We start from the raw sequence: 14,452 nt of genomic DNA on the forward strand, positions 1-14,452 counted from the left end.
AGAAGTAACGAATTTTCTCCTCCAGGTCTTGGAAGAACAGCCTGAAGGAGTGGTCACTGTGGCCATTGCTGCCCACTATCTGTCTGGGGAAGACAAGAGATCCTCCCAGCTGGATGCTCTGAAAGAGAAGTTCCCAGATTGGACATTTCCCTCTGCCTGGGTGTGCACCTACCATCTCTTTGTGTTTTAGTCTTGTGGATGAGCTCTAAGTACCTGCCCACGGTTTCCCCTGGTGTTTCATGGATGTTTGTATGTAAGTCAATGAATTAATGAGCATAGGTTCAAAGAGCTTTGTGGTCTAACACTCTTCAGGGCCCAGCACTGTCTGTAATAGTTATGCTGTGGGGTAGTGTGCATGGCCCTTCTGACACTTGAAAATACCAGTTTTCTGGCACTTAAGCACATGTGGGTACTGCCACTTACCTACATAGGTCATTTTGTATGACCTTAAGGACGAAAGCCAACAAACCACTTTAATAGTTGTCCCCTTAGGATCATGAAAGATGCAGAAGGTACTGTAAGTCCACTGTTAATGAGACAAATGACATTTCCAGTTAAAGCCCAAGAGCATTTTTTTTTGTGTCATTGGATGGTAGGTTAAATATCATTCGCAGGAGTAATGATTCCCCTTGAGGCCTAACTCTGTAGGTCATTAGAAGGCAACTGCGGTAAAGACTGGGGAAGCACCATTGGGCTTTTGAGGTCCCAGCCTGTGCCGAGAGCTCTGCTTCTGCATGCAGCCTTTAGTGTGCTTTGCATCTCTGAAGCCCCGGTCCTCTGATGTGGAAACCTGTGTGAGTTGGGAACTCCTGTCCTTCTGACAAGTGGTCACTGAGCTCCATCATTGTAATGCTTTTCTGAGGTGGTTTTCAATGCCTGTTTCCCCCTGAAACATATATTTTCCTCCTCTCCACACCTCACCATTGTGAGAAGAGCATTTGTCTAGTTACCTTTCCCTCTGAGTTGCACAGGCCCTTTTGGTTTAGAATATTGTTCGTGCAAGTATATGATGTTAACTTCCTTCTTCAGAGCACTAGTTGCCATGGTGGCTGTTCTGGGGTGGGAGGAGAGTGGGGTCGGGAGTGGCTGGGCATTTATATGTATTCTCACTTTTTAGGAGTCTTCTGTTATCCAAGGTTAATCCTTTAGGGCATAATTTTATTGATGCACTGGGTCCTTATTTTTGTCTGTTTTCCAGCCAGTTGAACACATCTCACTAACTTACTGTGTTCAGCAAGAGCTGGCTTTCCTGATACTTGAGGCTGTGGCTTGTACTGGAATGTCCTTCTGTAACTGTCCTTAGAGTTGTCGGTGTTCAGATCCTGCATGATGGCAGCTCTAGGACTTAGAGGTACTTTTCATGTTGAGGAAGATGGCTGTTGGCTTCCTGGCTCCAGCAGTGGAAGAGTTTAGTTAGAGCAGTGGTAAATTCTGCTAGCTTTCTTTTCTCCATTAAAAATGTAAAAAGACAATTTTTGCATTTAGCAAGCCTAGGCCAAAAAAAACATTTTAAAGAAAAGCCAGAGTAAAACAAAAAAAGTGGCACTCGGATCTGCCTGAACAGAAGGAGCATAGTAAGTGTGTGCTGTGGAAGAAAATACTTCTTGAAGCTGCTTGTGGGATGTATACAGTGTGCTTTCTGAATCATGCTCCTCATATACTGCCTGCCTCATTTGTGACTCCTTAAAAACTGACCGAGCCCACACAGACAGCAGGGTTGCAGCCAGAGCTGAATGGTAACATGCCGTCACGTGCGTGGACACTAGAACCATTGCTTTTCCTGGACTTTGTAGGAACCATATAGAGTTGATCCTTGAACAACCTGGGGATATGGGGTGCTGACCACTGTGCAATTGAAAATTTGCATCTTACTTTACAGTCATACCTCTGTATCCAAGGTTCTACAGCCATGGATTCAACCAACCACGGATCGTGTAGTACTGTAATAGCCGTTTATAATCTGCGTATAATTGGACCTGCACCGTTCAAACCCATGTTGTTCAAGGGTCAGCTGTATCACTAGTCTTGGGTGCTTCACATTGTCAGGCAGTACACATAAGGTTTGCAGTGTTTACAGCTTTAATAGACTCATCAATTGTGGAGAAAAAAACATATCTAAACAAATTTCAAAATACAGGCCTATTTTCTGTTCCTGTGGTTAATATGAAATAGATTAATGGAAATTACTTATAGGAAAAAGAAAAGCAAAATCACAAAATCACAAGTGTTGAAGAAGGACATTACGTGAGAAACCAATAGTTTCCTGTTGTTACTCCATTTCAGTAATAATCATGGTTTTCTTTTTGCCTTTCAGTTATTTTCCTATGCGAACAATTCTCTCGTTTTGGTTTTCTTTGGCATTATAAAGCTCTGATTATCGTACAAATGCTCACTAGTCTCATGGCATGCTTAATATTCTGGGGGACTATTTTAATGCCAAAAGTGGTTAAGTAATTATACACAATATTCATGGCTCTGTTAAGAACACCGTCAGATCAGCAATCTCTGAGATTAAAGAACTTGTTAGTTTCTTGAGTATCTGATTTGAATGACTCATTTCTAAAAGGGTCTTTTCAAATTCTAATGCATTTCCTACAGAATTTAAAATGTACAGTACTGCACATTCAGGGAAAGTGTGAAGGGTTGCGATTTTTGAAGAAATCCTTACAATTTACATTGTGTCTAAGATTGTTGCATGAAGTTTTTCTGTTTCCACACTTTAGCAGATGTAAATAAGCACTATAGATTCCTAAAATGTCACCACTGAGGGAGCCACTACTTACGAAGCCAGACTGCTGACTCAGGAAGCTACAGAAAACATGATTATGTCTGTCTTTTTCTTTCAACTGGTTTGCTAAGATTAATTATTGCCTTACAATTTAACTGAAATAAACTTTTTAACATACAAGTTAGTATCTTTAACAGAGAAACGGATCTTTATTTTGTTTTCCTGTATCCCCCATATTTGAAGGGTATAGAGCCTTTTAAAAAGATCTAGATGGCTCATGTGGTATCACTGATATTTTAATGGGTCATGTCAGCAAAGAACTCAACATGGCTTCAACTGGAATCCATTTTACTGTGGAATGAAATTGTGCATCTGAATTTCACAGAAATCAATGGCCTATCAATCATTTGGTAAATACAGCATACTTAGCAGTTTTATCATTGCCACTGGCAAAGAAAATCACTGAAGGGCTAATAAATGATATTCTGTCATTAAGTGATTGATAGGGATAGGAGAGAGGGAAGAAAATATGGTCTTTCAGCCAGAGAGTAACCTGCTGCACATTCCAATCTTCACACAAGGAAGGGTCACCACCAGTCCCCAAACAGTGTACCACTTGTGAGCTCCCAGAGCTCTGTGCAAGTTACTTCCCTTCCTAAGTGAATTCCCTCCGAATAACTTCTATTCTTAAATACACCTTGCCTTCTTTTAGGGCCGATAAAGCCAAAGTACATCTATGCCTCTTTACGTCTGTTTTTGTTCGAAAAAACATCTTGGGCATTTTTGAAGTGTATCAGTACTTTTTTTGATACCACTACTTCCTGATTTGATTGATTGATTGGTAAAAAATATAATAAGCATGTTGATAATTTCTCTTCTCCAAGTTTGGCCGTACACCATGACCAAATGGATGTATACCAGGAATGGAATGTTGGTTTAACACCTCAAAAAACCAATGTCACATACCAGATTATTAGAATAAAGGACTACAGTATAATCTCAACAGATGCAAAATTTTTTTGAAAAGGTCACCTACGAAAAACTCAACAGCTAAAACATCCTAATTTATGAACGACTCAATACTTACCCCCTAACGTCAGAAGGACAAGGATATCTACTATTGCCACTTGAATACTGTATTGGAGGCTCTGGCCAGGGCTCTAATCGCAGACAACATGATCTTCTATACAGAAAATCCTAAAGAGTCCACACAAAAAACTATATTGGGTCAGCCAAAAAGTTCATTTGGGTTTTTCCCTAAGATCGTACGAAAAACCTGAACAAACTTTTTGGCCAACCCAATAGTAAATGAATTCAGCAGTGCTGTAGGATCCAATTACAGCATAGTATTTTTATAAAGAACAATCCAAAGATAATTCTATTTGCAATAGCATCAAGAATAAAATACTAATAAGCTTAACAAAAGTACCTTAAAAACACTACTGAAAGAAACTAAAGACATGAATAACTGGAAAAACACCCCATGTTCATGGACTGGAAGGCATATTATCAAGATGGCAATATTCTCCAAATTCATCTGAATACAATCCTTACCCGAATCCTAGCTGCCTTATGTGTGTGTGCGGGTGTGCACGGAAATTGACAAGCTGATTGTAAAATTCAAATGGAAATGCACAGGACCCAGAAGAGCCAAAATGGTCCTGAAAAAAACAAACTTATGACTTACTTACACATTCAAAATCTCCTACTAAATAGCAACAGTAATCAAGACAATCTGGTACCAGCATTAAGGAAAGACCCCAGAGATCAACGTAATACAACTGACAGTTTCAGAAATAAACCCATACATTTATAGTCAACTGATTTTCGACAATAGGAAAAAGATCTTTTCTGTGTATGGTGCTGGAACTGAATAGTCACACACGAAAGAACAAAGTTATAGACCTCTTCATACCATATATAAAAATTAACTCAATGGGGCTTCCCTGGTGGCGCAGTGGTTGAGAGTCCGCCTGCCGATGCAGGGGACACGGGTTCGTGCCCCGGTCCGGGAAGATCCTACGTGCTGCGGAGCGGCTGGGCCCGTGAGCCATGGCCGCTGAGCCTGCGCATCCGGAGCCTGTGCTCCGCAACGGGAGAGGCCACAACAGTGAGAGGCCCGCGTACCGCAAAAAAAAAAAACAAACCAAAAACAAAAAATTAACTCAATGGATCAAAGACCTAAATGCAGGTGCTAAAATATAAAACTCTCATTAGAAAACACAGGCATAAATCTTCATAACCTAGGATTTAGGCAATGGTTTCTTGGATATGACACCTAAAAGCTCAAGCAACCAAAGAAAAAGCTGGACTTCACCAAAATGAAAAACTTCTTTGCCTCAAAAGACAGGACAGTATCATGAAAGTGAAAAGCCCTCAGAATGAGAAAATATTTGCAAATCATCTCTCTGGTAAGTCTAGTATCCAGAATATATAAAGACCTCTTGCAAACCAACAATAAAATAAATGACCCATTTGTGAAATGCGCAAAGGATGTGAATACTTATTTTTCTCCTGAGATATGTGAATGGCTAATAATCATATGAAAAGACATTAGCCATCAGGGAAATGTAAATCTAAACCATAAGATACCACTTCATACATAACTTAGATGGCTATAACCAAAAATACAGACAATAACATGTGCTGATAGTAGAAACCAGAATCCTCCTCCACTGCTAGTGGAAATGTTAAAAAAAAAAAAAAAAAAAAAAAAAGGCACAGGCACTTGGTAATACAATTAGGCATTGCCTCAAAATAATTTACCAGTTATATGACACAGCATTTCCACTGCTAGAGAGAACTGAAAACATATGTCCACACAGAAACTTGTGCATCAATGTTCATTATTAATGATGGTCAAAAAGTGGAAACCACCCAAATGTCCCTCAACTGATGAATGGATAAACATGTAGTATATACATATCCATAAAATGGATTATTCAGCCTTAAGAAGGAATGAACTACTAATATACAAAGTTGAAAACCTCATGCTAAGTGAAAGCCAGACAGAAAAAGCCACATATTATATGAGTCCATTTAGATGAAATGTCCAGAACAGGCAAATTCAGAGACAGAAAGCAGATTTAGGAAAATAGGAAAAAGTCAAAATTCCACCTATTATTTTAGTCACACGTATTAGAAATGACTAGTTTCCTCTGGTATGTGTACTTTTATATCATTTTTTCATTATATTTTGAGTATTTTCTATGTCATCAATATGGACCATCTGTTCCAATTGCCTATTTATTGCCAGGCATCTAGCATGCTGCCAACTCTTGATGCTCCTATTCTAAATAATTCTGCATACAGATTTTAAGTCTAAATTTCTAGTTATTTCATAAGGAAAATTCTGAGATAGAATTATATAATGAAAATATTTTTATGACTTTCAATACATATACTTTTTGCTGTTAATTTGAGATGATGAATAAACAAAAGTTCAAGTAATGGTTTTATTGCCCTTTACCAAGTAAAAAAATACACATTACAGAAGTAGCAGCAACTTTAATTACAAGCAAAGGTTGACTCTACCCCCAAATGACTTCCTGTTTTGGTATCAGCAAATAATTTAAACTTCAAATAGTTATATTGAATATTTAAATTCACTGGTTAAAATTATGGCTTAAACAGTCGATACGTGATCCAAACAAGGCAAAATTAAAATATGAATTAAAAAAATTAATGTAACACATTACCAAAGAGAAATTTTCTGTAAAGTTGCCAATTTTTTTGCCTTGGGGCCACCTATATCTCTTAGTTGAAAAACAAGTAGTTTATACAAGAAAAGTTTCGTTCATGGCGTTAACCACAGGAATACAGTTAACTTATTGGTGCCCTGCTTTTAAGAGTGCAGGATGAACCCAGCAGCACATCAGGATACCTGAAAAAGATCATAGCTGTTTACAATGGCAAGTCATTTTTATTGACCAAATACACCAAACACAAAAGTAATGCTAGTTCTTCTCCTAATGGACTAGGACAGGAGAAGAAATTCTTCAGTTTAGTTTCTTGCTGGGCTGCATGTACTCACATGGGAAACATTTTCTATCTTAAAATTCAGGGAAAGGTGGTTTAAAACAAAGGCTTAAATAAACGTAGCACCAGAAGGCCCAGGTACCAGTAATCCCATATTCCACCCATTCAGGAGTTTTTGTATATGAAATTATTGCACTTATAATGTGAAAAGTGATAGTAAATTACCAAACTCAATAATTTAAAACCGTTTGATGAGTTATGAACGGAGCATTTTCAAAATGGTTTTGGGCTTCCCTTCAGAGGAAACCTGGCTAGGACAACTAAAGCTAGCCATTTACTTTAAAAAGCAAGGATAGGGGACCAAGCTTTATTTCTAAACTGTAATTGCACTATGAGAAGAGAGGCTGTTTTACATAGTGGTATGAATTTGGTCCACATCAAATACACTGTTATTATAAAAATAAGTTCATTTTTGTAAAAAATAACATTGCATTCCTTTGTTCAAATTGCACAGTACAAACAAGCTATCTAAATTAATACTGTTATAAGGTAATTGATGTACATACAGTGGATATGTGTTCAGTCTAAAGCAATTGAGTATGCAGTCATGTTTTCATAATGTATGAAAACTAAAGTTTGTTATTTCTAGAAATACATAAAATATTTAAAAAGTTACAATGAAGAATGCATTCTTTACATACTAATTTTTAGTAGCTGTGATAATACAGGATTCAGCAGTCTATTTACATAAAAGTCCATTTTTATTCAATTTATAAAAGCAATAAATAACTACATTAATTTGCACAAAACCTGTTTCATTTCATGATCAGTGTGACCATTTCTGTTACCTTATGACCAAGCCAATAAACCTGTCTTCCTCTATGAAGACTGCTTATATTTGGAAGGAAGAGCAAGCCCTGTCTTTGTTCCAAGAGTGAGTATCTATAGCCATGCAGAATCCAGCATAAAACCTTACAAATTATAGTACAAGCCCTAAAAATATGAACAGTGCCTTTGAGTATACTTACACAAGAGTACTCACAAAAAGATAACAATTCTTTGATACAAAATAGTTTAGTGGTATCTAATAGCATAATTGATAAAAACTCCTCAGCCCTCAGCCCACGCTGACCTAGCAGGAACCAAGCTTGCTAAAAAGCAGGCACACTGACTCACAGGTAAATAGCTCCCATCAATTCAGGACCGGGATTTAACAGGCTAGAAGAGGAGCATGTCTCCTTCACACAGGCACCTCTTATGCTAGGGCAGGCATCTATTCAGAGGCCCAGTTAGGGAGGCCAGTGCTCTTGATCCAAGGGGGCATACAGGTAGCTCAAGTACTTGATGAGCTATAGCAAGCACCTTAGCATTTGTTTTTAAAAAGCAGTCTGAACACACGCTGAACCAGAAAACATAGGAAGCTGTAAGTAGTGAAAAGTGTTTTGCTCATCTGGGGCAAAACAATCCCTGTGGTTTAAGAGCTACCAACCTTTAAGAATAAAACCAAAATATTCTCATGTACATCTGTATAATACTCTTTATTACTTCCACTGCAGCTTAAAAAAATTTTTTTATGAAAGATGATTTTTTTGATATCACATTTTTATGGACTCAAAGAGATTTCTTAGAGGAGAAAGAGTTAGTTAAAATTTAGTAATACCTTACCAGAGTCTCAGAGCTGAGTTCTCTCCCTGGTTAAATCATCCAGCTAGGTCACAGTGTCCTCAGCTGCATGCTGCTGCTAATTAATACTGCCCGTGGTGACGGCACCCAATGTCATTAGGACACAGAACAGTCGTAAGTCCCATCCTGAAAAGGTTCCTCCTCCTCTGCTCGCATTGTGTCCTCCTCTTTCCGGCTGACCAAACTGCTACCTCCAACCTCGCCCTGGGGGATGCTCCCTTGGCTGGAGGAGCTCCTGTTCTCCTCTGCCCGGGGGGTTGTCTGTTCAGGAGTCTTACCCACAGTTATTGGCTGGAAGGCTTCAGGCTGGACCTGCTCTTCTGTTATCTCACTGAGCTTCTGCAGTTGTGGCTTAATGATGTTTAAAAATGGCTTATATCCAGGACTAAGGAGAAGAAAAAGGAAATTAGCTCTCCTCTGCCACATTCAAAAGGCTCCATAGCATGTTATGGATGAATTCCTACCAAGCACTGATATAGTAAGGTCAATGAGCTTGTGGGGGAGGGGAGGAGGCACAGAAGGGTCGGGAGGAAAGGCTTTTTAGGTGCCAAGGCCACCAGTGAGGGAGCAGCACATAATGTAAGTGTGAGCACAAAGAGCAAAGACTGATATTCTTTATCCAGTATTACGATTAAAAATCGTATTCTATAATCTAAGCACCGATAGGATTTTAGACTTGAAAAACAGGACCTTCAGAGAACATTTAACATGAATGAATCTACCAATTAAGGAAAACTAGACCCAAGTAAGGGAAATCCCAAATCCACACATAACTGGCGACAAAGGGGTAGAATCCCAGGCTCTTTTAACTTCATTCACTACTATTAATTTGGGCTTATTAGTAATTGCCATGGAATGTTAAATTCACACAGACCTTAAATTTTTATCTTCTCAAGCAGATGTTTTTAGGTTATTACCTTCTACTTGACAGAACTAAAGATCTCAAGTTCCACCCTAGATCTAAGATCATTTGTACTGCATCAGTCTTGAGTCAGTGACACGTATTCACTGACCAACACTATCTCAATGGATATTACTCCTGGTATAAAATGGTAACTAAAGGAACTAGCCTTTAAAATGAATATACAAAAGGAGTTTTTATCTCTAGCAACCTAAAAAATCTCCAAATAAATGAACCAGAACTAAGCCTTAATGTGAAAGGACAGGATTCACCAAAGGACCGTGAAGATAACAAACCTAATGAAACTAGCACTTACCAATCTGTAGAGGCCCATCTGTCCACAGCATGCAGCCCTGTCTTTATGTTCTGTAACATCTCTCCATCTACCTCTGAAGATTGTATAATAACCAAAATCTGGTTGATTATTGAGGATTCTCTGAGAATCAGGCCTATAACAACACACCAGTCCAGACATCCTGCCTCCATGAAGATGTGTAGCAAATACCTACATATATAAGCAGAAACACAAACGACTGATGCTAAAAACGATCTACAGATGTACATAAGGGCAATCATTATCGGGAAAGTAGCCTCTGTACCCAATTTGCCCAAATATCCTGAGTAGGCATTCTATGCTTTCAAAATGCTGAGAAACTCACCGAAGCTGAACCTGGGATCTGTGAGGTCCTTTACTTGCCAACTCCATGGAGATGTGCTCTAGGTCTGACTGAGTTAAACTGAGTGTGGAGAAATTTTCATCCACCATTGTCCAGTCTCCATCCACCATGGAGCTACTTTCAGTCAAGTCTGTGGCTGAACCAATACTGCATTCATCACCTGATGAAGAATTGCCAAAAGTTACAAACTAGCTTCATATAGAAAATATGTTTTCCTTTCATTATAAATATTAGCTGTCTCTCAGATGTTGATTTCTCTTCAGGATTTTGAGACCAAAACATTAAATCCACTACTAAAACTCCCATGTTACATTAATAATAATAGATATAAAAAAAAATTATTAGAGGTAACCAGGCCTTATGTGCCTTCATACTACCTAAAAAGTAGTCTTGCCCACCTCTGAAAAAAAAAAAAAACCTAGCAATAATCTGTCTTTTTTTTTTGGGGGGGGGGGGGCTGGGGGCATGCTTTGCGGCTTGTGGGATTTTAGTTCCCTGACCAGGGGTTAAACCTGGGCCCCCTTCGCAGTGAGAGTACAGAGTCCTAACCACTGGACCGCCAGGGAATTCTCGATCACGTTTTTAGATTCAATTACCAATTTACAATACAGAGGAAACTGTCTAAACCATGAAAATGCAATAACCTAAAATCCACATCATGAGAAAATCCACAGAAGCAAGTTTATTCAATGAATAAACTGCAAGGGGAAAAAAAAGAGAAATGGGGAGGGGGAACAATCACTAAAAAGAAAATTAAAAAACATAATCACAGTGTGTGAATCTTATTTGGATCTTGATTCAAACCATAAAAAAATTACATTATAAAACAGTTGGAATTTGAATATTTACTGGATATTTGATGGTATTAAGGAATTACTATTAAATTTTTAGCGAGATGTTAATGGTGTAATTATCATTATCTTCAAGAAGAGTCTTCAGAAATATATACTGAAATGTTCACAGATAAAATATATCCTGTCTCGGATTTAGTTCAATAATACAGGAAGGGGAAAGTGGATAAAACAAATTTGTTCCTGACTTGGTAATAACTGGAGTGGGGGCTGGGGGGAGGGTGTCCATTATACTATTATTTCTCCTTTTTAAATATGTTTGAAGTGACCTCTTTAGAAAGTTTTCTAAAAAAAAAAAAGCAATGATGCCACCTCACGTCCATTAGGATGCTGCTATCAACAAAACCAGCAAGTAAGTGTTGGTGAGGATGTGGCAAACCTGGAATCCTTGCCAATGTTGGTAGGAATGTAAAATGGTGCAGCTGCTATGGGAAAAAAATTGAAAATAGAATTACCATGTGATCTGCCAATCCTACTTCTGGGTATATACCCAAAAGAACTGGAAGTAGGGTCTCGAAGAGACCTCCCATGTTCACTGTACTCCCACATTCATTAGGGCATAACTCACAATCAACCAAAAGGTGGAAGCAATGCAAATGTCCCGTGATGGATGGATAAAATGTGTTATAAACACATAATGGAATATTATTCAGCCTTAAAAAGAAAGGAAATTTCCATGCATGCTACAACAGGGATGAACTTTGAGAACATTATGCTAAGTGAAAGAAGCCAGACACAAAAAGACAAATACACAGAGACAGAAAATAGAATGGTAGTTGCCAGGAGTTGGGGGAGAGAGGGATGGGGAGCTGTTATTCAGAGTACAGAGTTTTGGTTTTGCAAGATGAAAAGAATTAAGAGTTCTGCAGGTTGGTTGCACAACAATAAAAATGTAGTTAATACCACTGAACTGTACACTTAAAAATGGTTAAGATAGTAAATTTTTACATGTATTCTACCAAAATTTAAAAAGAAAGTCATGGCAGCTAAATGCCTCTCCACATAGCAGAAGCTCCGGTAACAGCGATGACACACTGAAAATCAAACATCAGGTGAATGCCTGGCCATTAAAAAACTCCAGAAAATCAGACCAATTGCTACTTAAGTTCTTATATAAACCTAAACATAAATCACTTTAAAACTTCTTCAACCTGTAATGTAACCATTACTATAATTGCAGAAGCTGACACACATTTTTTGATAAAGGGTCAGACAGTAATATTTTAGGCTTTGAAGGCTAAGAGGCAAAATTAAGGATATCATGCAGGAATTTATAAGAGAAAAAAATTTTTCCATAAATTTGTATCAGTGAAATAAAAAAATAGAAGATAACTGGGTACAATTTTTCATGATACGGGTCTACCTATGAGAAGAATGGAATTCTTTACACACGGATAACATTTTGCTTACTTGAGGTTCAAAGTTAGTGTTTCTGTATCATCAAAGTTGATTACAAAGGTTCATTTATTAGTGCTGAGCTGTAATGAGAATTTACCTATTTCATTTATCTAAAATAAACATGGCAAAGTATAGTCAAGGCCAATATGGCCTTGCTCTAGTAACTATCCACCCCTCCAGCAGATACAAATGGCTAATCCTCAAGGACATATCTTGAAAGAAAAGAGTGAAGCTCTCTCTCTGAAGTGCTATAGCATATAAACTTTCCTCCACAGGAACTGAAGAGGAGCTAGGGTTTAAAATGATATCTACCTTTATTAGATAAAGGTGAAAGGAAGGCGTCTTGCATCTGTGGTCCATGGGATGAGGCTGTGTCTATTTCATGATGCGTGGGGCCAATGTTGCCGAGCCAGCTCCGACTTCGTTGGACATTAGAGATGCCAGCGTCTATCTCAAGGTTCAAAAATGGGTCAGCTGACTGGGACGTTAACAGCTGCTCTCCCACTGCAAGGTAGGTCCAAAAACAAAGAAAAAAATGGGAATTAAAGGTGCACACACTGCCATTTCCAATTCAGTTCTTTCAGCTTCTCTTCCCTCACCAACCCCAAATACTAAAAGTTCAGAGCTAATTACTGTCCCTATACTGCATCATCCATCCACTGAACCAGGGATGTGGGACTGTAACAGAATGGACTGACTATATAACGCCACCCAGCAGTCATCTTATATCATCGTGTATCTTACTAGAACTAGGCAAAACTTTATTCTGTTCATCTTTAAATGATTTTCCTTGGTTTTACCATGACATGAAGTTTCCAAATGCCATAATAAAGGTTTGTTTGAATTTTCATAAGTGATAATAATTACAACAGTCTTCTTTAAAAGACCTGAACTAAAAAAACTTTTTTCTTTTATCAAAATACAGTTTCACTTTGTCCTCTCGTAATTTAGAAGATGGCCCAAGCTCTCAAGATGCATTTTTACCATTTCTCTGGAATGAGTCCTGTCAGATAAGTCACAATTTAGCTTATTTTGAGGTCTGTGATTAATAACTCCTTCCTACAAAAAACAAATGTGGGAGCTTCTATGTTCAGTCAATGCTCAACTTGCTGATCATCTGATACAACAATTGGCTGGATTTATAAATTAGACTTAAAGGTCATAAGACCTAGAGACATATGTTCTACTTTATTTACATCCTTAGTCAAATGGTGGATGTTCCAAGTGATGCACCAAAAGTTAGCTTTTATCTGTTCTGACCGTGGAATGAAAAGACTTCCTTGAATATCAACTAACAGCAAAATGTCTACATATTTGGAGCAAAATACAATCCTCCCTGTACAAGTAACACAAAGCCTACATTACCTGTTCGGTATTTTCCATTTCTGAAAGGAGAACTGAGAGAAGAAGCTGGGATGATGGGAAGTGGCCACAGGAAATCTTTGTGGAGTCTCTTCAGGGCTAACACAAAGTTGTCTACTCGGGCAGCTCGGGTACGTTCCTTGCATAGCCAACTAATTAGTTCAAAGCCCAGCTGCGCTGCAAAGCAGCCGAGATCCTTTAGCCGAACTTCTTCTAAGAGACGCCGGGCATGTCTCCAGAGCATCATATCAATATACATGTTCTCAGCACAGTCACTGTCTTTGCTCCATCTGTAAGTGGGAACACAAGAAAGCTACAGAACAATCTTCACTGGAGGACTTCAAATACTTTTATGAAGTAACACTGAAAACGCTGACAAGGAGGTAAGACATCTAAGATCTAATTCTGATTGAAGCTAAAGTATTAGGGCTTCTCCATGTGATACCACAATCTATTAAACAACACCTGGATCATAGTAGCCTCTTAAAACATATTTGTATAATGAAAACATAGAATAGGAAAGAACAGGAGACTGACTAAGTCAAACCAGGAAGAGGATGGTAGCTGGATAAAGGAAAGAAAGGGAGCAAAAAAATGCTGTATTTGGAAAGACCAATGAAAAGAGGGAAGATCAGAGCAAAGGAACTAACGAGAGAGAAGCACAGTGAAATGAAGTCTCTTAATGTGAGTTTTACAGACACATCAAAACGGATTTTTAAAAATTAACTGCTAAATATATTCTATTGTCCCTTATTCATGTGAGCTGACGTGGTATAACTGGTCTGGTCACTGGGTGACGGGGTGCTTTCAGCAAGAGGCAGTATTGGAGCAGGACTGCCTAGATTCAGATGTTGGCTCTGCCACGCATTAGTTG

The 14,452-nt window shown here is 38.4% G+C and overlaps 2 protein-coding genes across 7 annotated transcripts in view; one reads left to right on the top strand and one right to left on the bottom strand.

Moving 5' to 3' along the window:
* ERMP1 (endoplasmic reticulum metallopeptidase 1) overlaps positions 1–4,773 on the top strand; it is a 54,040-nt gene extending 49,267 nt beyond the window's left edge. The window contains exon 15 of one of the 2 annotated variants that reach the window (XM_029204072.1): positions 26–4,772. In XM_029204072.1, coding sequence (XP_029059905.1) covers positions 26–190 — 165 coding nt within the window. In that variant the 3' untranslated portion in view covers positions 191–4,772. Of the gene's footprint in view, positions 1–25 lie in introns of both variants that reach the window. The other variant, XM_029204073.1, reaches the window with a different exon arrangement.
* Positions 4,774–4,837: 64 nt separating this feature from the next.
* The window catches only part of RIC1 (RIC1 homolog, RAB6A GEF complex partner 1), a 140,294-nt gene continuing 130,679 nt past the window's right edge, over positions 4,838–14,452 (bottom strand). For 4 of the 5 annotated variants that reach the window (XM_029204067.1, XM_029204068.1, XM_029204069.1 and 1 more), the window contains 5 exons: positions 13,582–13,868; positions 12,529–12,720; positions 9,950–10,127; positions 9,607–9,795; positions 4,838–8,774 (listed from right to left, as the gene is read on the bottom strand). In XM_029204067.1, the coding sequence (XP_029059900.1) occupies positions 8,486–8,774; positions 9,607–9,795; positions 9,950–10,127; positions 12,529–12,720; positions 13,582–13,868 (1,135 nt within the window). In that variant the 3' untranslated portion in view covers positions 4,838–8,485. The remainder of the gene's footprint in view (positions 8,775–9,606; positions 9,796–9,949; positions 10,128–12,528; positions 12,721–13,581; positions 13,869–14,452) is intronic. The other variant, XR_003790913.1, reaches the window with a different exon arrangement.

This window comes from Monodon monoceros, unplaced genomic scaffold, assembly GCF_005190385.1.
Source record: "Monodon monoceros isolate NGI ecotype Baffin Bay Population unplaced genomic scaffold, NGI_Narwhal_1 Super_Scaffold_5, whole genome shotgun sequence".
Taxonomy (NCBI): domain Eukaryota; kingdom Metazoa; phylum Chordata; class Mammalia; order Artiodactyla; family Monodontidae; genus Monodon; species Monodon monoceros.